Source organism: Bombus bifarius, unplaced genomic scaffold, assembly GCF_011952205.1.
Source record: "Bombus bifarius isolate JDL3187 unplaced genomic scaffold, Bbif_JDL3187 scf7180000007996, whole genome shotgun sequence".
Classification (NCBI taxonomy): domain Eukaryota; kingdom Metazoa; phylum Arthropoda; class Insecta; order Hymenoptera; family Apidae; genus Bombus; species Bombus bifarius.
In genome coordinates, this window is record NW_022884376.1 from 5,921,572 (window position 1) to 5,946,134 (window position 24,563).

The 24,563-nt window shown below is 36.5% G+C and overlaps 4 protein-coding genes across 6 annotated transcripts; 1 reads left to right on the top strand and 3 right to left on the bottom strand.

Moving 5' to 3' along the window:
* Positions 1-588: 588 nt before the first annotated feature.
* Positions 589-3,869, bottom strand: LOC117206051 (protein obstructor-E). The gene is made up of 4 exons (XM_033445039.1): positions 3,699-3,869; positions 1,413-1,736; positions 945-1,341; positions 589-808 (listed from the first exon to the last, which is right to left on the bottom strand). Exons 1-4 carry the CDS (start codon positions 3,733-3,735, stop codon positions 688-690), a joined length of 879 nt encoding a protein of 292 aa, XP_033300930.1. The 5' UTR covers positions 3,736-3,869; the 3' UTR covers positions 589-687.
* Positions 3,870-4,180: 311 nt separating this feature from the next.
* Positions 4,181-9,414, bottom strand: LOC117206077 (sodium/potassium-transporting ATPase subunit alpha-like). The gene is made up of 9 exons (XM_033445075.1): positions 9,112-9,414; positions 8,376-8,688; positions 7,712-7,840; positions 7,194-7,600; positions 6,613-6,882; positions 6,229-6,543; positions 5,547-5,964; positions 4,912-5,200; positions 4,181-4,806 (listed from the first exon to the last, which is right to left on the bottom strand). Exons 1-9 carry the CDS (start codon positions 9,412-9,414, stop codon positions 4,236-4,238), a joined length of 3,015 nt encoding a protein of 1,004 aa, XP_033300966.1. The 3' UTR covers positions 4,181-4,235.
* Positions 9,415-9,943: 529 nt separating this feature from the next.
* LOC117205942 lies at positions 9,944-15,835 on the top strand. The gene is made up of 2 exons (XM_033444805.1): positions 9,944-10,392; positions 11,258-15,835. Exons 1-2 carry the CDS (start codon positions 10,240-10,242, stop codon positions 14,798-14,800), a joined length of 3,696 nt encoding a protein of 1,231 aa, XP_033300696.1. The 5' UTR covers positions 9,944-10,239; the 3' UTR covers positions 14,801-15,835.
* LOC117205950 (aquaporin AQPAn.G) lies at positions 15,696-24,563 on the bottom strand. Of its 3 annotated transcripts, XR_004487313.1 has the most exons (6): positions 24,359-24,563; positions 18,657-18,914; positions 17,804-18,088; positions 17,165-17,374; positions 16,776-16,869; positions 15,696-16,716 (listed from the first exon to the last, which is right to left on the bottom strand). XR_004487313.1 is itself a non-coding variant. In XM_033444818.1 (5 exons), the coding sequence occupies exons 2-5, from the start codon at positions 18,912-18,914 to the stop codon at positions 16,675-16,677; spliced, it is 795 nt and encodes a 264-aa protein (XP_033300709.1). In that variant the 5' UTR covers positions 24,359-24,563; the 3' UTR covers positions 15,696-16,674. The 3 variants fall into 3 exon arrangements, 2 of the variants coding, with proteins under 2 accessions (XP_033300709.1, XP_033300710.1); XM_033444818.1 differs by lacking the exon at positions 16,776-16,869; XM_033444819.1 differs by having other exon boundaries at positions 15,696-16,869.

Here is a 24,563-nt window from a genome sequence, read left to right on the forward strand (position 1 = left end):
TGAAAGTAACGATATTATTATAGATGGAATAAGATAGTTTGACATGCGACTAACATTGTTGCAAAGTGTTACATAAAATTTCCTCGAATCGATTATTGCGAAAGCGACACTAAATTTAATTTATCACGAAAGCATCACACGTTGACACACTGATCGATCGAGCAGATTTCGGAAACGTTTGCCGTGAAATGCGAAGAACTTTCAGACGATCACTTTCACTGCTCACGGAAATTTACATGCGATTTGAATTCACTAAAGAAAAAGTGACAATACTCACACCGACAAATACGAATAGCTCGAAAGACTAATTTGTTTGTAAAAAGTATTGTACAATTTTTGATACGTACCCGGTAATAAAGAATCTGATAAATGTACTCTGATATAATTATATAGGATGACTTTACACAAAATCTTAAACAAAGCACCAGGAACCGTATTTCTATGATGCTATCGAGAAGTTACGAATACAAATAAAAGTAAAAACTTTCACTCTCGAGTTCGTGTGACAATTTCGTTATATACGTACGAGTATATGTTAACAGTAACAGAATTATGCAATTGTAATTAGAAAATAATTTCGTTCCCATGTTATAAAAAAGAGAGAAAGTATTAAAAGTGTTTTATTTTCCATGAAATATTTAATAAGTCAGTGAACATTAAAATCTACAGATGAACTTAATCTTAAATCTACGTCGGTGGTTTGGCGCCTTTTCTCCTGCTATGTCCACCAGAAGGTTTTGGTTTCGGTGGTGGATTTTCCAAAGCGTCCAATTCCTCGTCGGTCAATTGACCTTTGTACCAGTCTTTGCTAAAATTCCGTAGAAACATCTGCTTATTATCTTCGTCAGAAAGTAAAACACGAAACGAATACCGAATTTTTGACAATTATTATTTATCCTCGGCAATAATCCACGCTGAACGTGGTTTATCTTACTCGAACTTACCACTCGGGTATTTTCCTCGCCCAATCACATTTTCCAGTGCGTTCGTCAAAAGCTTGACCCAATTTACAACCGCTCCTCCTAGGTATCTCTCCATTCACGCACACGTAAAAATATTGACAATCCTCCGTATCAGGATATCGAGGGTGCGTGGCAGCAACAGACTCGTCTACTTTTGGGCACGTGAAATTAAATAATTCCCTGGAACCGCAGCCTTTTTTCTGCGCCTCGTCGGGCCAATTGCAAATACCCGTTTTCTCGGAGAAGACCAGACCCTCTGGACACGTGATCATATTATACTTTCCTTCCACACAGTAGTAGAACGTATTGCATATTCTAGGATCTTCGTGAGCGAAATAGCCGTGCATTCGTGGGCAATGTGGAGAGGGTTGTGGTTTCTCTGTAATCGAATTTATTTACGGTTAGCAGGGAAATAATTTAGAGCACGTTGTAATACAATTCGATACTCACGTAATTTTGGCCTCTTGCTGCAATCGATTCCGAATGGCAGGTCGCATTTTTCGTGTTGAGGGCTAAAGTCGTTAAACACAAGACCATCGGGACATAGTTTCTCGATGACTTTGCCATCCCGGCAGTCGTAATATTTGTCGCATTGTTCCGCATCAGGAAAATAACCGTTAGGTTCGGGACATTGATCCGAAAGTTCTTCTTCGTCCTCCTCGTACTCTTCCTCGTCTGCCGTAGGTTGCTGTTTCTTCTGCAACGCTGGCAAAGCCACTTTCCTACGATTCTGCTCGAGTGCCTCTTGCTTCCTCGTTAAAGCGGTGACAACACCTAAAAAATGTCCGATCGTTACGATATTTACGAATGTTTTTTCTAACGTGTTAGCAAAACCCTTGGCTGCAATTTATTCAACGTTATTCTTTGATATTTTCTTGCAGGAAATTACAAATTTTTTTCTACGTCTTTGCTCTGAAGAAAATGCATATTTGACCTTGGTTTAGAAATAAATTTCATTTCAACTCTTTCTATGCGAAAAGGTGAACCCATACAATGCGGATGCATTTACGTCGGTAGCCAGGAATAACGAATGAATTTGAATAAAAAATACAAAGAGTAGAAAATAAAAACGGTGAATGGCGAGAGAGGGTCGACTGGTCGGAGTGTTTTCAAGGCAAGACGCGACGTCTTGCGTCCCTGAATAAACGCCGGTTTGTACGTAAACGCCGGTCGACCTCGCGAACGGAAGAAAGCGAGAAAGTGGCTGGTCCCCGTGTGTGTCTGCTCGGCCACAACTTAAATGTCGTTTAATCGCTCAGACCTGTTAACTTTCCAACACTCTATATAGGCTTCGATACGTTTTGAAGATGATAATTTTAGCCGTGCGAGCTTAAATTTATCGTGGAACCATAGTAGACCATGACGAGAAAATGTATCTGCCAATTAATCGCATTGATTGGATTGTATTTATGTAGAGTAGGTAATTCAAAGAGACGTTCAAATAATTTCGCCATGAATTAGTTTACTTTAAAGAGATCAACGACGTTAGAGAAAAATTTACTTTTCACTTTATAGAGAAAAATTGAAAATTCTAGCTGATGGGTATTTTTATTACCGAGAAGACAACTCGATTAAATATCGACTAACCACTAATTAAATTTCCACATCACGCGTCACCGTGATTATCGAAGTAACCCAAGTCGAGAATCTAAAAAGAAGGAATCTGTTTCTTACTTTCCGTTGCGTCTATTTACATCACAATAATATGAAATGCTCTTTACAAAGTGGTAGAAGTCGAACCTTTGGATTGGGCTGGTTGTTGCGAGGTCAAACACAATTCAATTCATACGTCAAACGCAACACTTCAAATATCTCGAAACGAAAAATATACGACACAAGCCACTTTCATAATCACCGGCGTACGTGTGACGCACTAGTTGCTTTCCACAGCTCCGGTGTTGCACATATGCGACGCATTCTAAAATCCGCCCGAATTATCTACTTATCATTTTCTATTATTACATACGCATACGAATATATGTCATATTGTGTAACATGTCGAAAATTTGAAACTTGGCCTGTGAACAACGACTTTTTCCTTAAACGACGGTAGCGAAAGGATTAAATAAGATTTTCGTTCGATTTGTTCGTCAAATTGCAAATCAGCACGTGGTCTAGAGAAATGAAACTTTCTACAAGAAGCTGCAGCGAACTGATTTCTCAACAACAAACGATGGTGTAAGTTGTTTCGTGATAAGAATCGTTGTAAGAAGATAAGAATCGTGTATGTACATATGTAGGACGTATAAATCAAATTATGAATGAATCAGATCATTCAACCAATATGCATGTAAATTAAGGCTACAATTTCCATATTGCGCGTCTATCTCTATACACGATCAGATGTAAATTATTAAGAATCTCTACAGAATAGAATTGATACTATAGCAAACTTATTCTAACAACTAATAGAAACTATAGTAACAGCCGTAGCAATAATTAAATCCACGTCGCTACTTTGTAAGAAGTAAAACAATACCTCGGATAAAGGTCACTAGTCAAACTGGCTGTCATTTTAACATTTATTCTCACGGTGTCTTTCTATCTTACAGTGAAATTCTTTAAGATTCAGGTATTTAGCAAGTTTGAAACAATTTGTCTATAAACTATTGATTTCTGCTATCGAATACGAAAGATTCACGTAGTTACGTTTACAAAACTAGAAAGTTTAAACGAGTGAAAACGCAGTTACACACTTAATAAGGATCGAAACGTTGGTTTTATAAAATTACTCACCGAGACAAATTAGGAGACACAACACCTCCGTCTTCATCCTGACGGAGGACGTGAATATTCGAAAAAAATATAGTCTTTTCGTTACGTCAGAATCAAGTCACGGTTCTTCGAACGTGAAGGAATTGATGACTAGAGACTACTGGGTCGCATCGAGAGGGTCCCAGGGCCTTATATGCATCCCCCACTTTTCCATTCACGAGGTTACAACATTCGATGACCGCGTAGAACCAAAGGAGAACCATAGCTCTTCTGCATACTCGCGTCGATCCAACACTCCGTTAAAGCTACATCGAGTTAGCCGTACATTAAACAAGATAATCGATGTTTCAAGCATTTTTAGATATAAAGTGCTTAATATGATTGGAATTTCATTAACACGGAATCAAGAACTTTAATAGTCTTCTGTATTCTCTTCTATTAATTGCATTTTTTTATTTTATATCGTTTGTGTTTATCATTAAATGTTTCTTTGAAGTGTTCTGTCATACGATTAGAATTTACGGTAGATTGAACTATGTTATATCCGTTTGCGTAGATTTAATAACAGGTTTCGCGATCCCACCATCCTGCAGGATTTCTTCTGATCCAAAGCTTTCTAAGTTCGTCGTAAACCAGAATAATCACCGCATACGGTACACCTGGTAGCCACCACTCAAAGATCAATGGATAAGTTCTGAGAATTTCTTTCATATAAGGGGCATAACAAACGACGCAGGCTACCGTTATCTCGAAAACGATCCCAAAATTAAGTACCCAATTGTCCATGCCTTGATGAAAGAGAGAGACACGACGAGTTTTGCAGATCATCACGTCAGCAATTTGAACAATCACTATACTGACAAAGAAAGCGGTATGGCAAGTATATTCGAGTATCTTGCGCTGCTCGTACGTCCATTCTTGACCGTAACAATCTTGCAAGTCGTTTACGACGATACTGTCCCACGACGATCGCAAATCCAGTAATCTATAAGGTAGAAAACCATGTTCCGCCATAACTACGAAATATGTGACGAAACCAGCACAAGCTTCGATTATGCCGATCTGTCCGTAAGACAGGAAAAGTAACCGATGACTGACGAGATGATCTTTTAGTGGAATTCTGGGTTTCCTGCAATTTCGAATTAATTTAATTTATAGCTTGAAAAAAATGATAACTTAAGATTCTTAATATAATAATGATAGAGATTAATTTTTGAAGCAAAATGATCGGTACCTAAGGATAATGTTGGATTCAGATTTCTCGTAAGCCAATGAAACGGCTGGCCACATGTCCGTGCCAAGATCTATACACAATATACAAATCACGCCTACAGGCAGAGGAATGCCAAGTACAATGAATGCCAAAAAGGGTGTTATCTCTGGAATGTTACTAGCTAGAGTATACGCGATACTCGATTTCAAGTTGTCGAATACTCTTCGTCCTTCTTCGATCCCGGCAACTATAGAGGCAAAATCGTCGTTTAATAGAATCAAGTCTGCAACTTCTTTACTCACGTCCGACCCTATCGATGAAACACGCGTTAAAACACATGTCACTTAAGTAACATCGTCGAAGATTAATAAGATCAGGTAATTAAATATTCCTGTCTGGTTGATTTCTCTTAGATTTAACCCTGCTATGTTCCCTCGGCCATTTTTGAACCAATTATACATATTTTTCTAAAGTTAAAAAATATTTGAACAAGATGTGAGAAAAGTGTTATTCTTATCTTTGGTTTCAATTTTATGATAAACGTTTACTTAAAACGTTACAAATCCGTTTTATAAGAACGGAAATTCGAAATGTCAAAACTCGAGCGCCGTAGCAAGGTTAATAATTATTAAAAAACGAAACAGTAAAGTAAATACCAGCAATCCCCATAGCTATGCCAATATCGGCCTTTTTCAATGCCGGTGTGTCATTGACTCCATCACCGGTAACAGCGGTGATCAGATGAAGTCGTTGACAGCTCTCTACGATCTGAAGCTTTTGCACGGGAGATGTTCTAGCGAAAACAATCTCAGGGTATTGTCTTATGATACGGTCGAGTTCTTCCGAGTCTAAGTCTCGCAACTCCACTCCCGTCACCACGATCGAATGTTTCTTTTCATTGTGATCGTTGTGCAAAAAATCATCGGTGATGATGCCGACATACTTAGCGATTGCTCTCGCTGTATCAGGGTGATCGCCAGTTACCATGATCACCTTGATTCCGGCGCAACGACATTTGTACACTGCGTCTGGCACTGCTGGCCTCGGCGGATCCATCATTGATATTAACCCGATCTAATAATAATGTAGAATATCGACTTACTTGCATGAATTCGTGTATATTTCATTTTAATAAAGATAAGAGTTATTTCAATAAATGAATCGCTATATAAAAAAAAAAGGAAATAACAAAATAATAACTACAAAGATCTGTTGAAGAAACAAATTGTCTTTCCAATGGATATTAATTAAAACTTTAAGAAACTACGTATGCGTATGTATATGTGCGTGATAGATGTTAATACGATAAACTCTTATTTCGTATAAACAGAAGATTACTAGTCTCAAGTTTTGAAGAGGAAAATTTGGAGGATCCTCTGTGAAGACGTAATTCGATGGAAAAGAAGATACAGGCAGATCGAGATCAGCAAAACCAAGTACACGTTCACCATTATTTGCTAGAATATAACAAGATTCCGTATAAGCTTTCTTGATTTCATCATTCAGTTTCCTTGTTTCGTTATCGAACGCCACGGTCGAGCATCGCTCTAGAACTCTTTCTGGTGCACCCTTTAAAAAAACAACGTATTTCTTCCCACACATATAAACGTTGGCTTGAAATTTATCCGTCGAATTAAACGGTATTTCGGACACCTAAATTAACAAAGATAAGTTTGTTACATCGATGGATGATGGAGTCCGTAAACAATCATACTTTGACACCTTTACGCAAGTTCTTCTATATGCTTCTACGCCTCCTTTCACGAGACCTTCCATACATTTTAATAAGGCAGCGTCAGAAGCATCCCCCAAAATTTTCCTTTCTCTCAACGGCGGTGCGGGCATATTTTTAGGTAAAGGCTCCCATTCAGCCCGATTACAAAGACTAGCCACCCTGGCTAAGTTATGAAATCCTGTGTTTTTAATATATTTTCTCCACGTGTCAGAAGCCATTACCTCTTGCAATTCACCGTTGTACCACATGTGTCGGACCTGAACAGTAGATAACGAAGTTAATGTTAATTTCGTAATCACCAGTTTCGCGATATTACAACGCGAAAACGCTGTAAAACTAAAAAAAAAAAAAAAAAAAAAGAAAGAAAGAAAGTTGGTGCCAATATTTAAATAGGAATAGTATCCTTTTTATAATTTAGTCATTATTTCCTTTCTTTCTACTTTCTTCAAATTATCGCCTATTACATATTATACAGTCCGCCGTAATAAATCAAATTCCACAGTTCGTAGAAATAGAGAAATAGAATTCTTAAACGAAGAGAATTCTACCAATGACACAGCACGCTTACGGTCATTTTATTTTGAGTGAGCGTTCCCGTTTTGTCACTGCAAATAACAGCGGTGCATCCTAATGTCTCGATAGCTTCGAGATGCTTCACCAGGCAATTTTTGCTTGCCATTCTGTTCGCTGTTAAAGTGAGGCTAACGGTCATAGTGGCTGCCAATCCCTCCGGCACGTTCGCAACTATTATACCGATTAGAAACGCTATCGAATTGATCCAAGTATAGCCCATTGCCGTGGACAAGGTAAAGAACAGCATTCCGAGGAATATAGCCCAGCACGATATTATTTTCATAAATCGATGAAGTTCGCGTGAAAGGGGCGTGGGTCTTGATGCCAATTTCGAAGTTAGTTTAGCAACTCTACCCATCACGGTATTGTCACCGCGAGCAACCACGACTCCTTTTCCGCTGCCTGTTGTACATTAACGAAGCTTAACTTTACGAAACGATACAGGAAGCCTTGAGAAACCATAGGAAATTCTTGAGAAATTAATACGCGGCAACTCGTTTCGTCATACGTTACCTTCCACTATATCGGTTGAGAAGAAAACCATATTCTTTGCCTCCATCAGATTATTCGTTGGATGAACATTGGCTGTTCTTAAAAGTGGGATAGATTCTCCGGTAATCGAAGCATTGTCGATCTTAAGACCTTAGTGGAACGTATATATTTCTTCAAAATGATCAGGCAGTTAATGAAACCGACTTGTAATGAATTAAATATCATGAAACAACTGCGAAACGATATATATACGAATTTAATATATTTGAAACTGATGGCGTTACCTTTGAGAATAAACGAAATGATCGGACGAGTAAAACAGTACCAACGCTGTAAACAGTGGCTACAAAAAGCATTGGAATACTATTGTACCACAGAGCATTGACACGCCAATTAATTAGATCCGAGTATATTAAATTTCATATCATTTAGCAGTGCCTTCGTGTGAGTACGATAATTTGATATTGTGAAAATGAAATATATAGAAAGCGATAAAAAAGAAAAGAAGAAACATAATTCATCGAATTTAGATAATCTAGTATGTAGACAAATATTTTACGCTTCTTTAGATTGTATTTATAACAAAATCGACAAGATATCTCGAGCGTCGACGAAGAGAAAGGCGAGGACTTTTTTGTTGGGAAATAAGAAAGTTACGGTTGCAACTGCAGCGATACGAATTTACCTTGACATTCCAGGATCCTAATGTCAGCGGGTACTCGGTCACCGGTTTCCAAAAGGACAATGTCCCCGATAACTAATTCGGCTACGGACAATACCTTTTTTTCGCCGTCCCTCAGGACCTTCGTCTTTTGCGGCAACATCTGCTGGAACGACTCTATAATTCGAGAACTCTTCGACTCCTGATAATGGCTGAACATCGCTGTAACTAAGATTAAGCCAACGAGCACGATGCCAAGCCCCAAATGTTCCTTAGAAGCTTCGCCGTAAGTGCCATATTCCAGAAGATAATTGCAAAAACATAATACAGCACCTATCTAAACAATTTATACCTTTCGTTATACGATGTACATAGTGGCTCGCGAAAGTATTTGAGTAGAAAGTATTTGAGTACGTAAAATTTGAAAAGGATCTAAAAATGTATTTAAAAGTTACAAGATGTTTAGCTACGCTTCGCGAAGATCATCAAAGTAATTGGACAGTCGATTACATTAATAAGCCATAATATGTAGTGGAATCATTTGTAGCACTAATCGTGCGTTTAAGATTTCCGTTCGTGTTATACACTAATTTTTCACTAAATATACGTTTGCGATAAATGTCTATATCATTACAGTGCTAACGAAAGTTCAAAGTGTTTCACGTAACACATATGATATGTATATGTACATATAATGTTCGAATACTTTCGTGAACCATTGTATATCGTACGACATTAAAGATAAAATTTATTCGTATACCCATATCAATAAAGAAAATCCTCCGAAACATAAACGTAAGAATTTTAATACATTAGAAATCTTTCTTGGAGGCGTCAGTTCATTTGGACCAGTCTTGTCTAAAAGATCGCATGCAATGGTTGTGGATAGGCCATGCGTCGCATTTGTCCCTAGACTTTGCAATAAATCTTCCGTTGCTCGAAGGTGAACGTCTGTTTCGATATCACGACGTAGAGATTCGAGATTGGTAACAGTACGTTGTCGTCTTCGTCTTCCAGTGTATGGTAGAATTTTCCATTTACGAAACCAATTCGTTGAAAACATTATTAGATGCAAGAATCAAAAGAAAAATATATTGTTTATAAAAACGTGAAATAACCAAAATATGTACATATTTAACATCAAAATTGTATCGAGATATCGTAACACAGATTTTTTTGCAGTAACGTATGGTGCATCGATTTTACCCTGAATAAATGTTTCGATATTTTCTTGTTCATAAATGATTGGAACAAAATACTATTCAGTTTATGAAAAATTTTAATGAAATTAAAATATGTGATGAACAAAATGTTTAGAAAGCATTTCATTAAATATAGAAAGTAAAATAGAGAAATAATTAATAATGTATCGTAGAATCATCTATTTACAATTTATGATTTCCATTGTAATATCACAAGTATTTAAATAATTTACTTTCTCCCATTAAAAAAATATTTATCATACTTAATCGAAATACCGACTGTGTAACGAGTAAATAAGGAAACATGTTCTACTTTACCTACAGAATATTTCAGTGTCGACGAAGAGAAGACGATGGTGGCGCTGATGTACAAAGGCCGAAGTTGCACAAATCGGAAAACTCGGAAGACGCCACGCAGAGAAAGCGAGTTTTCGGATCGCCATAATAGCGCCATAGCGGTGTGTACATTGTCCCGCTCGTTTGCCGTTCGTGACGGGACGCTTACCGACGCTCGGCGTCGTTTCGTGGGATTTCGATTAATGAGTGACATACTCCAATCGAAATAGGCATTTTTGTCGTAATTGTTCTCACGGTACGTCACGTTACGATTATACAACATTCGTGAAGAACGGCTATTTGGAACGCGTGTGTGCTTTGTGAGGTGCGTGAACGGACGATAGGCAAACATGGAGAACAGGCCGGCGCCGCTCAGGTCCAGGCGGGTCTGTCGATTTTGCCTAACCGAAACTGAACCACTTTCCTTTATCTATGAGAGAGATCATAGTAAACCATTTCAAGTGCCACTTACACTGCAGATCATGTCGTGCGTCGCCATCGAGGTAATTATTTTCTTATAAAACGGCATCGACTGCCACTGATTTATTGTCTAACTAGCTTTTGTATGATATTCTTGGAGGAGTCATGCTTTTAAATATTGTTACTATACAACTTATTCATTTCTTTTTTTGTTAGAAGTATCGTTCTTTGTCCAATTATATCCGTTATTATCGATATCTTACATGGACCAAAATGCCAATAGACAGTGAATGGTATGATTTGGATAATGCAGATATGTTATTTGCCGATTGAGCAAAATGCATTCGATCATTTTTCGTTACAATTCGATCATAATAACTTAATTCACTAATGCGATTGATATGTACGATCAATAATAGATCGATCGATATTTGAAAATTTTAAGTTTGGTATAATATTTTTTATTTATGCAAATGTAATTTACGAAATAAAATCATATATCATTGATAACTTCCTGTAAATGCTGCGATGGTAAAATGTAAAATACATCGTATTTTCGTTCTGATATTTTGTATTATCGATATTTATGTACATACAGATATATGCGAAGAAATAAACACCATATAAAATAATTTACTGCATCGTATCATGAAATAATTTTCTCTTGTTATAACAATTAGAGTAATCAATTTTGGCGGGAAAATAATTCACTTACTATATTCTATATCATTTTAATATTTTATATCATGTAACTTATAAAATATATGTAAACTTCAACTATTTTATTGATGATTACAATTTAACTTATACAACAAATTTAGATAAACTTTCTTATAAGATATTTATGTATAATTTTGTTTTTTGCACCAGATTATATTTTTTCAATCAATTTTTTATCGATATGAAGCAATTTTTTTACGTAATACTTATTAACATAATATGTTTAAGGTGTATGCAGCTGATGGAATGCCACAAATGATATGCAACATGTGTCGTTGGAATTTGGACAGATCTTATAAATTTAAGCTTCAGTGCAAAAAGGCAGATGAAGCGTTGAGAGCTTATCCATTGTCTGGTGTCTTACCAAGACCATTTCCACCAATTTCAAATGATCCTCCTGATATGAACAATAAACGACCTTTGGAGCAAAGATCTCAAAACGAAGGAAGTAAAAAGCCTCGAGTTGATAGTTGTGATAGGGAGAGACGAGAAACACGAGAAAGAGATAGAGAAAGGGAAAGGGATAGGGATCGAGAAAGAGAAAGGGAAAGGGAAAAAGAAAGAGAAAGAGATAGGGAACGTGAAAGAGATAGAGACCGTGACAGGGAAAGAGAAAGAGAAAGAGATAGAGAACGTGAAAGAGATAGGCAAGTAGAAAAACAAAGAGACAAAGAGGATCAACATGATTTTTATCATGAGGAGGAACAAGATGCTGGCAGTGAAGGAGATCAGGATACAAATAGTACTAAAGAGGAGCCAAAATTAGAGCCAGGTGAGATAAGAGTACATGCATGTGATCAATGTGATCGTACTTTTCCACTACGACAGGCTCTTGCTTTGCACGTTCAACGAGCTCATCGTGATCGAAATTATAAATGTACAGAATGTGATCGTATGTTCTTTTCTAAATATGATCTTGGGAAACATATGACTACGCATTCAGAAGAGAAACCATTCTCTTGTCCGATATGTAACAAACAATTCTCAAGGGCAAATTTGTTACAACGTCATGAAAAGGTTCATAGAGATGAATTGCGTTATGGTTGTCAGCATTGTGATCGCGAATTCTTTACAACCGAAGAATTAGAAAAGCATGAGGATTCCGTACATAAAAAGGACAAACCTTTCCAATGTAACATTTGCAACAAACGTTTCACATACAAACAGGGTTTGGAACGTCATGAGGTACTACATAACGAAGATAAGACTTTTGTTTGCGAATATTGTAAGGAAGCGTTCCGTACAAGTACGAAGCTAGCTCGTCATTTAACGACGCATGCTGGACATCGACCATATTTATGTAAACTATGCCCTCGTTCATTCCTTCTATCTCATCATTTAACTAGACATATGCGAACACATTCTGTAGAGAAGCGCCATGTTTGCGAAGATTGCGGTAAAGCATTCAAGCGTAAAGAGAGTTTGGAGGTACATCAGTTAACGCACACGAAACGCACAGGTATGGGATTGACATGTGATGTCTGCCAGGAATCATGCAGAAATAGAGCAGATTATGTCACACATATAAAACAACATATTGAAGCAGGTGAAAAAATGGGACCAGATGGATTACAACCAGACAATAAAACTAAACTTGATTTGGATTCTGACGAAGATGAAGAAGAAGAACAATATTCAGATGGAGATGATGATTACGAACCACCAGCATATATTGTGAAAAAGCTTCCAAAACCACTTAAGCCATCAGAAAGCGAAGAGGAACAAGAAAGATCAGAAAAGGAGGAAAATCAAAAAGAACAAGTTGTATATGTAAGACATAAAGATGGAAATATGATTAAAAAGACAATTAAAACTTTGATGCCTATTCAGCGTAGGGAGGTACAAGACAGCAAGATAAAACAAAGTCCAGCTATTAATCAATCTCAATCAGCTACAAAACCTCCACAGTCTAAACAAAATGAAGAACCCTCAAAGTCTTCCCGCGTTGATGAAACTGAAGCGCAGGTTCAAAAAATTGTTGCATCTGTGTTTAAGGAGCATAAGATACCTCTGAAACATCAAAATGTTCAAGAACAAAATAAAGAATCATCTACACCTACGAATCAATTAAGACCTCAACAAGGACAAAGTAGTTCACAAAATCAAATTTCTACGAAAGACGAAAAACCTGAAATTCCTATAGCGGTCAGTAATACACCAAAAGCTGTGAACACTGTTAAAGTAATAAAGAGAATCGTTGTGAGAAAACCTGGTAATACTGAGACTAGTACATCTACAGTAAAAGATGAAGATGCAACTGGTAGCACTTCTCAAACATCTAGTACAGGTCACAAAGTAACGAAAAGAGTAATTGTTCGTAGAATTATTCGTCAGGGAGATACTACCCGAGAAGTTATTATGAATCCTGATGGTACGATAATCGATCCGGCAGAATTAGCAAAGCTACCAACCGGTAACGTTGTAAAGAGAGTTGTCGTAAAGAAGCCACTTGATAAACACCAAAGTTTAGTTCAAGCGGTGTTGCAGTCAACTACGGATATTCGGCAACCAACTACTACAATAAAAAATAACGATACAGTACTAAGCGAATCTCCGAAATTTGAATTAAAAACATCTCAGTCCATAAATGCATCGTCTTCGGTAACGAAAACAACTGTATGTCCTGCATCAAAACCTGCATTAACGGTAGGAGATCAAGAAACTAAAGAAAAATTAGAACAGCTGGAAAAGAGAGTCGAACAACAGCGCTTAAAGATTGAAGAATTAGAGGCTCGTAAGCAACAAGAATATGAACCTATTGAAGAAATGTCTCCTGAACGTCACGACGAATCCGATGATGAACAGCAATTACCATTAAAAAGAGTGTTTGTAAAGAAAAAGCAAAGTATGTACGATGAAGAACAGGAATATAATGACAATGATGTAGCAATAACTTCTGCAACGACCTCTGTAACAACTCCTGCAACGACTCCAATAACAACAATAAAAATAGATGATATTCAGCCTGAACCAGAAAAGGAGAAAGAAAAAAGTAAATCTGAGGCACAAGTAGAAAATATATCAAAGGATATTACGGTAACGCCGAAACTAGCTACTACAACAGTTGTACCAATATCAACAACGACAGCAGAAGTACCAATACCAGTAATGACAACAGCCATAGCAATACCAACAACTGTTAACACTAGAAGAGAAGGTAAACCATTGATGACCAGTTCCAAAGTCTATGGAAATAAAAAGATTATTGTTATAAAAACAGAAGAAACATCGGAAGTGGAAGAAATGAGTCGGGAATTGTGTAGTATATTGGATTCAGCTGATACTGTAGTCAAGATGCAAGAAACAGTTTTAAGTAACCTCACTCAAATATCTTCTATTGGAGAATGTTCTCAGAAGAACTATAACGACAAACAAACACCTGGACCATCTATCTCCGAGGATTATTCAGAGAAAGAAGAGGCTGTTGTTGAAACTACTTCTCAGGATCAAGAAGATCAAGATATTAAGTTAGAGAATGCTGTTCCCATGGATGTGTCTGATCCCCAAGAATCTGATATTAAAATTGAACCAGTATCTCAAGAACAAGTTATGGAACAACCTGAACAAAATTCAAATTTGACTTTAGACGAACAAGACCTTTCAGAATCAACAGATATCTTTGAACCATCGGATAATGTATTAGAGGTACAAAAGAGTCAATTGGACGATTCTGTAATAGAACTCGAACATGGAAGTCACGCAATCAGTTTAAATGACACCAATGACAGTCAAGATAGTCTCGAAGACAAACTGCAACAAATGGAGGGTTGAATTTTCTATTAGGAAATAACGACAAATAGCGCTTTGATTTAAAATTCATATATCGCTTATTTTTTCAACCGATATCGACATTTTAAGTCATAATTTTATACGTTCAAAATTCAATCGTTATACATTTTTAATAAATACGGATAAACATTTCAATCATTAGATTCGTCAATCTATCATATAAATTTAAAAACTGATCAATGTATATCTTTCAAATTTCTTTATTTCTTCTTCTATTTTATTTTCTGTATGACAATTGTAACATTATGTCTGAAGTTTTGAACGATACCAATAACATTTAAAAATAAGTTAATGCCTAGTAATTATAATTTTCATATAAGAACGTAAATTTAGCTAGTGAAAAAAATACGTTTATTTCTACGTTCTGCACTTGTTATACAAATTTTTTTATCTTCACTAATGTGAAAATATATTATAGAAATATTAAAAAATGTCGTCGTTGTAAATTTAAGCATTCATTCTAGATATCTGTCTTATAAACTAGTATTTGTGCATGCAAATACTAAACATAAGGCATTTTTGTGTATATATGTCAACAGTAATACTATATTCGGATTTTTTATTTGTTTCAATTATAGGTAAAATTGTCCCATTTTAATGATATATTACATTTTTTTACCATTGTTATACACTTGATTCCACCTTTGGGAATTTACAAGGTAATTTAAAGGATTAAGCTTACTGTAATATTTAATCACATTATGCTAATTTTGTCAAGCTAGAATGGAAAAGGAACATAGATTATTCAATATTCTATAAACATTTCAAACCATGTATCAAATACAAAGTATGCTGTGTAAATGTAAAATTAAAAGTGTTGCTTATTTTTTGGGAATACCTTCATCGCACATATACATAGTACAAATAACACGTGTCATTGTACTTTCATACAAAATATTTACATCTTATTTCATACAATTGATTATAGCACATACTTAGATATGCATGCATTTCATTATTAATATATCCAAACATGATTAAATATGTGATATATTATTCCAATTATACTTTAATATGCAATCTATAACAAAATTACATGTATCTTATGAGTTTAAAAAATACAACAGATATAAAATATAGGAATACGAAAAATGATATTTAATTGATCATTTGCCTATAAGGATGTATAAATATTGATTAAACATTGAAAACGCATTGTCACCAGAATTTATAAATTAGATATTGCATGTTACATATTCTGATCATCTATTATACATATATAATATTAATTATATAGTTGTAACCTAGAGTATAATATATCAATGTCGATAAATAAAATACTACAAATTAACATAGATTAACTTATATTGACATTCATCGAATATGATTTTCTATATCAATGATGTATGAAATGCTAGTTCGTATATAATTTTTGAAAATTTATCGACAGTTTATAAGTGTTTTATAAACGATTTCCAATAAATAAGTTGCATCTAACTGGCAGAAGATGTCGACACTATAACATTTCAGTTCGGCAGAATCAATCTTTGGCTTGCAACAACTCCGTTCGGTAAAATAAGTGTGATACAAAAGAGCGACTTAATGTTACAGGCAAAGTACATGTATGTATTTAAATATAAACGAACAAATGCATAATTGTATATTCGATAAACTAAGATCATCACACGTATGATTATTAAGATGAATTGCATAAATTGAAAACAAATTACTTTGCTCTTTCCATATGATCAACATTCATGAGTATTATGTTTTCTAACTGTTTAAATATTTTCGGTTGATTACACGTTGATTAAATAACTGTAATAGCATAAAATTCACATATTTCACCCACTTAAATCATTACATAGATAACGATTCGGCAATTGAGAATGCGATGGTTAGCGATAGTTAGAGCATCAAGCGGGGTTATCTTTCCTCTTGCTGGTAAGATTCTGTAGCTGTAAAAATAACACTTCGAATATTTCCGATTTCACCGATTATCATAATTATAACATACGATATAAAAATATGATATTTCCGTCTTCGAATCTTTCTTTATGTCGGCATCATTTTTAAAGTCCACCGTGTCCGCTGTCTATGTACTCGAACTTCTGTGAAGCAAACACGATATCGAAGATTTAAAGAAGGGAAAGACAAACGACTATCCATCATGCTTATTTTCAAGGAACGCATAACAGTATCAAACGTAGAAAGATTCTACAACGAAAATCATCATATCGTTCAGCCTAAAGGTAAATGCTTTATTTGTAATATTTCCACGAAACGATAACGTTTTGGTCAATTGTTTCGGTAGATATCAGCGAAGGATAATTAGAAAGAAAAATCATTTTCGTAATCGATTTAAATGTGTCGAGAATTCCGCTAAATTCTTCGTTTTTACTGTACCTCCTTCTCGTCCGTCGCGGCGACCGTGTACACTCGGTTGGAATTTTTCGACTCTTTCGCAGGACCGATTACGAACGTGTAGATCAATCCAGCTGCCATACCACCAAGGATTGGACCAACCCAATACAGCCAGTGATCCTCATATGTATCCATTACAATGGCGCTACCGAGTGATCGAGCTGGATTCATACCTGCGCCAGTTCTTGGTATCTGTTAAAGCAATACAGTATAGTCAAAGGCACGTAATAAGTATTACAAGAACTTCGGAATATTCAAGTTTAACTATCGCGAATTATGAGCAGAAAAAAAGATTTTAATATATAGTAAGGAAAGAATATTTCGATTTATTTAATTCTTTGCTAAATTCGCCAAGAAAAATGTAAAAATGCATCTGGTGAAAGTCGTTGCGAGTTGTCAGAAATAATGATAAAAATAAAAATAATAGATTTTTTCTTAGAGTAATATAAGGAAGTGACATGAACCGGAGAAGGCAATAAGCTCATAGTTCGTTAAAAATATATCGCGTAAATATATTTATAATTCTCTTACTTATATTAATAAAACAATTAATCAGTATATCGTAAGCTTAGATATGAACAATTATTAAGGTGGTATCTAAAGTAGAAGAATGTATCTTACACCGACGATATGACAGACAGAAACTGTAAATCCGATTATAAGAGGAGCAATCCCCTTGCTGTCTGGTTTTGCTGCATCGCATGCACCACATACGACCAGAACCAATGCGAAGGCAAGGAAAAATTCTATACCGAAACCTTGGACAGGAGTAACGCCTGGCGAAAGAGATACTACGCCTAAAACATGTTCCATCCTCTCGGGAGATAACGCTTTTAGTATACCAGATCCTGCTACTGCGCCTATACATTGAAGTATTACGTACAGCAAGCCTCTGATAACTGGCACCTGTAAGACAAAGTAAGTGTTTCAGTACATCAGTACTAAAAGTTATTAGTTCATCAATAAAAATAATACATAAATATTTTCTGTATAACACAACGTGTACGTATAACAAATTATCGTAGATTACACTAGGTACGTATTACTATTCTTCGAGATCAAATAATTCCATATCATCGTCGAACGATCGTCTATATGTCATTATGAATGAATTATCTTGCAAGCAATTGTCTGACTAAATCGTATACAACAGAAGCTGAATAAATCATCGATAAATCAATCCGTTAGTAATCGATATCCAAGAAATGATCACGCGTTTCACGGTTTGTATAACAAGGCGCGAAGAATGAATCTAACCGTGTTGAATATTCTATTAATAGTTCCATGATGATTATGATATGTATCATTTATATTTTGTACGATGTTTAGGATATTTTATCCACAAAAATATTCCACCTAGGAAGAAAGTAGATAAATATCTTTTGAGTGACCTGTGACCTACGTGTATGTTAAAAATTAGTCGACGACGAAGATTTCATGATTCTAAGAAACGATCACGATCTTCGATCATTACCTTGCCAATCACCATTAATCCGAACGTGACAGCGGGATTAACATGACCACCAGAAATATGTCCTATTCCTTGAATCGCTGCGGCTACAGTCAAACCAAAAGCCAAGCTTATGGCCACGACGTTGCCCGTGACGACAGATCCACAGCCAAAGAAGTTCAACAGCAACGTACCAAGAAATTCTGCGATCAGTGCTCGGTAAAGGCCAGCTTTTTTATTGGTCAGCTCGTTTGTACCTAAAGCCTCCTTTAAATTTGTCATCTGTAAAAAGGTTCGTCCGATTGATTTGGCTTTACCAGGCACCTACAGAGATTAGAACGTTATGTCCATTTGTTGTAATAACCGAAACGGAACGCTGTATCGGTAACCCAAGTCAGTCACAGAACGTTTCAACCATAAAAAGCAATGTCTAGTTTTTCACATAGTTTTTCATGCCGTCTACGATTCTCATTCGTTCAATCAGCAGACCTTGAGTCACTCTTGGCAAAGGAAAAGATTCCGAAGGGCAACTCGATCCTTTTGCGCAACGTCGTTAAAGAACGGTAAACGGTCCCGTTAACTTGAAAAAAAGAAATGTAACGAAGCTGTTTAGAGGTGGGTCAATAACATCTAGAATTTTTCATGTCACAGTTTATAACGAACACATTTTCGTAACGTATCGAATGTAAAATTTCGTACCGCGGAAGTAGAATTGCCTGTATAAAAGGCTTGCACGAAGTTAACGTTGAAACCGTACCTAGGAAGTATCCTAAATTTAGAAAAACAATTTTCTTTTAATGTCCTCGTTTCACGGCTATAACTACAAGAGAAACTTGGTAATTTATTTTTATAGTTCGATTAACTTTTTTTTAAACAAGTTAACAGCTTCGATTCAAGTTCCGCCGTTCATTCTTAAAATCATTAACGAAGATCAAACGTATCGTTAGATATTTCAATTTTCGTCGTTCTCTAGGCAACTATCGTGCGTTAACACAATGCGAAATCCATACCACGTATCAATGTCATCTTTTGTTTTTATACCTTTTAACGATCCAACACCTGTTCTGAACATTTTTTAAGCGAGATCAACTAGAGAGAAACGAGTGTTCTTCGCTGTTCGTTACGGAAGATAGGAAACCCTCCCGCATTGAACGCGTTATCCAGAGATTCCGTTCCATTAATTCTCGAACGGACGAGATCATTTCTGATCCATCGTTCATTAACCACTTTGAAAGTTTAGCAGTTCCGTCGATTCGCGTCATAGATTTAGATCGAGGCCGCGGGCATGTGCATACATATGCATGTACATACGCACGGCACGTCGCATGTGTAGTTCGTACCGTTACGAATTACGTTGGAGAAACGAATCGTTAGGTTAACGAGAAACGCAACCAGGTTGCATTAGGCTCAGGTGCAGATGAACGGTTTGCGTCGATGTCACCGCCTCATTTACGCATTTTTCTTGCAGTTCACAAAAGCGCTTTTTGCGTTAATTCCATTTTCGTATCGCGTATTTGCTCGGTTACAATTTAGCCATGGACGCGGCAACCCGTTATCAAAATTACAAAAGAACAATTAATAAAAATAGTTAATAAAGGAATAGCAAATAAAAAAATTCTTTAAATATAAAGAAATACTTTCATCGGTGTCAGACTTTGCAAAGACAAACGAGAAGAGACGAAACAGAGAATGAGACAAATTTTGTAATTATTTTCGCACGACTGTGAAATCTTTTGACGAATTAAGTGCAAAAATTTATGAAAATTGGATGTAGAGTCCGATTGCTCCGTAAACCACTTGTGTGAATTGAGTTGTATGAAACGATGTAGCGCTTCACCACCGAACGTCAATATTCCGATTCGCAGCCAAGCAGTGGAAGCTTTTGTCTTGATAGACTAAAACTTGCCGCTGCTCAAAGTTGCGCCCCGCGCCATTTATTTCGTATAAATCTATACTGTTCTAAAACGCAGCGGAAAATTGACGCTAACGTAAACCGCTTGTCTGCGCCGGGTCTTACTCATGCAGATCGTCATATCCTCGACAAGTATGACAGGCGGTCCCAATCGCTACGAATTACTTAATCATTCCCGTTAAAATACCGCCCGAGTTAATCGTCACCCACGCCACCGGCGCGTCATTGCGTTTTAAGCCTCGCGCACTTGACGCAAATATCTTAACGCGGATCTAGGTCGGTCATCTTCTACCCTTTCCTAATTTCCGTCCTGCCTTCCACGATGAACGAGTTCGTTACGGCCCATTTTCTAATAAAACTCTCGCTCGAGCTTCTCGTTTCAGCGAATATCCGCGGGTGGATCGCGCGACGAGGGAAGCGAATAAAATTGCAAATAGGATGAAAAGGAACGAGAAGACAATACGAGGAATCGTCAACGAGTTTACGTCCGAGACGAGTGAAAAAACTCGACGTTCAGTCGGTTCAATAATGGATTTAATTCGGATGAGATCATCCATAGGCAAAAGTAAAGACTGCGACATGCCATTCTCATCTCGTGCAATTTCCACGCTGCAGCCTGTGTCACGTGCACGATAATCGTTTACAGCTACGAAAACTCGTGACTTCTATAGATAGAAAGATACACCGGGATGCGAGTATAAAGGTAAAGGATCTCTGGAAATCTTTGCTTATAAAAATTACTCGTCGAGTATCGACGTGTATGGAACGTGAAACGTTCATTCACGTTTTATTTATTTGAATAGTACTGTATGTGTCGAACGTTACGGTAAACGGTAGTTTGATCTTCCTTCGTTACACAAACGGTAAAGTAAATAAAATGCGGAAAAATGTTAAGCGAAGCTACGTTATTTACTTTATCTGTGCTCGTAAGTCCGCGCTTTGACTCGCGTATGTGGCCACTCCTTTACGTAAAAAGACAAAGGAAATACATCCATCGTTGATACCATAAATAGTTGGCAATGAAACATTTCGTTCCGATTATTTTACGTAAAATGATATTTACGGAAACCGTTAACGACACCATCCGTTCGCTGATATTTCGATCTTTCTTTCTTTTTATTCTCGTCATCCGTTTCCAACTTCATTCGTTTCGTACATATGTGATCCTCGTAACGAAATTCCAGGCAACGGACTGACTGTTTGTGCAAATAAATTATTGATCGTAAAGCTAGCAGATCGACTACTCTCCGACCAGGCATCTGGTACGCGTGTCATTAAAAGTGTCGTTCAAACTCCGTTTACCTTTGTATTGGGGGTGTTCGATTCTTTCTGCTGATGTCACGCCTCGAGATTATTTCTTCCTTGCGCGCAACGCAACTCGATCTAACGATTTGCATTCTACAAATTCAAGGGGTTTCTGGTTTCTACGCGATACTCTTTCCCTCTGTTCGGTAAACAACGACAACCGATTCACGATTTTCTCCTTTAAAGAGGAAATAACGACAACGATTCTCGCTTCCATATTATATGAAGCCGTCGAAGGTTGTAACAGACGTTGAATAACAATTTTTTATGACTCGTTCGTGTATAATTTTAATTCACTAGGCGCTTTTCTTCATCGGCTTTCATAAAGCCATTAGATTTATAGCCTCCGTATAGTTTCCCCGCGACTGGTTCTCGGAATTAACTATTGCAAACAGAATCATTCACCTTAGATTCCAAGTGACCTCGTTAAATTACGTGGTATTTTTCTCTGGCTTTTATTACATGGTGCACAACATTATACGAAGATATCGTTTTGCGTCCTTTCCTGCATATCGTTTAACCGGATCTATAGCGTCACGACGAGGGAAAAGATGAAGCAAGAATTCATCGATTTTCTCGCTCAAGAATGGTAATTACGCTGAACGTATCTGTACATTGAAATTTCGTCTCTTTTTATTTTTCATTGCTTTTTATTCCTTTTTTTTTTTTATTTTTGTTACCCTTCGATCGGATTCGTGAAAGCAGCGGAAGCCGGTCGATTTCACATAGATCGGTTGTTACGTCTTCGACGATTTATCGTCGTGCACTCCTCAACCATGATGGTCGTTACCCTTATATGGTTTAGTACAGGTGCACGATATCTCTCCTTATCTTTATTCATTTCTTTCTCTCTTATCCTGCTTTCTGTAATCGGCAATAAAGAAGACGTTAAAAGTTTTCTCGTTGTATCACGTTAGCTTAATACGTGTATTTGAAATATAGCGTACGACGAGCTTTCTTCTTTGACAGTTTGCCATTACTACTATTCCTGGCAGATCTTGTACAGCGTAGGCGTGATTCCTCGTCGATAGATCCAGCATTTTGATGTATTTGTGTAATATGCAAAAACATGTAATAAAAAATATTCAAAGTAAAAGAATATATTTGTTACGATATTTAACAGGCGTAATAAATCTTTATGTAAATTACATTCCCTCAGTTGTATCAATGGAAATACGAAATTGCGTAGAAGTCTACGATCTATTCGATATAAGTTTCTCTCCTGTGTCTCTTTTCGGTGAAAATGAATTTTGAACAGTCGCAAAATATACGTGCACTCGACCACGGATTGATTTGATGGAATTGTTCAATTTCTTTTCATAAAAGCATGCGATCTCCTTTAAAGCTTCCGAGGTGGTAGCGAACGCCACTCCTGCCCCGGCTGATACTACTGATTCTGTTTTACAGGCGAGCTAATGGACAGTAATTCTACTGTCACAGCAACGTTGTTATTAAAGCGTCTTCCGTCATTTTTAGAAGACGCACACAATGTAACTGTTGTTGTTTGGTTAACCCATTTATCTCTCATGAAACTATTTCGAGAACATGTAATATCGATAGGCGACCTACGGTTATAGATTTCGAAATTTCTTTTAATTACAAATTTTGCACGAATTATATATGTGCTAATATAAATTCTTTATTTAGAAAATTGCAATTATTTTTATCTCTAGGCAGAGTACTTCTTGAATAGTTGCCACGCAACGTATACAATACACACGTATACATAAGATGTGCATAGGCATCCACAATCCGCGGTTTAATCGTAGATATTTCTATTATGTATATATAATTAGTAATTATCTGGCGTAATCATATTTGTTGTTCATACGCAAGAAGTTGCTTGGCTACGTTCGAAATGCAAGCCTATAACGAAATAAAACTCATCGTGTACAATATAATTTCGCAATGAAACAAATATACATACATGTACTACGGCGAAAAGTAATTTGAATAAATTTTATCTAGAGTCCGGATTTATCAAGCTTTATTTGATAAACATAATAATGGTACTCGCTAACGATAAGTTTCCTTGCGATGCGTACGATGTCGAGTAAAAATAGAAATATCGCTTTAACGTTTATCATTATGATTTATACCATGTACTGTTATTGCACTTCATTAAGACATTCGTTAATCACTCTCCATTGTCACAACGATTCTCATATTTTACATCACACTATTTGTAATATAAACTTTCGTTCGCTGTTCCTTCGTTTTAATCGCACTATGCTTCTGGCATCGTTCTGTCTCGTAAAAACTTGCACGACTCAAACAACAAGCTGACTTTTCGTAAACATCGTACTGTTTGTGTAACAAAAGCCGTATTATATATTTATATTTACATTTGGTAAACGAAATTTAATCTCACGTTAATGTGAACGAAAATATCAACTAAATCGATATACAAACGTCAAAGCTGTGAAGTAACGAAGTCGCAAGAAGGATCTCGAGTTAATTCGAATAAATTAACTAAAATATCGATGGAAATATAAAGAAAGAAGCTTACCTTGAAGATGGTCCGAGTCAATGCAGAAGCTAGGTAGTCGCTTTTAAAAGTTTTCTGTGATTTTTTCAGCAACGGATCCTGTCACAGGCTTCGCAGTAGTAGCTCTCGGAAAAGCGAATGCTCTGCAAGAGTTACCGAACGACAACTGTCGAGGCTGCCGAGCATAGAAACCAACTGGTCTCACGTAGGTATCTAACTGCGTCTG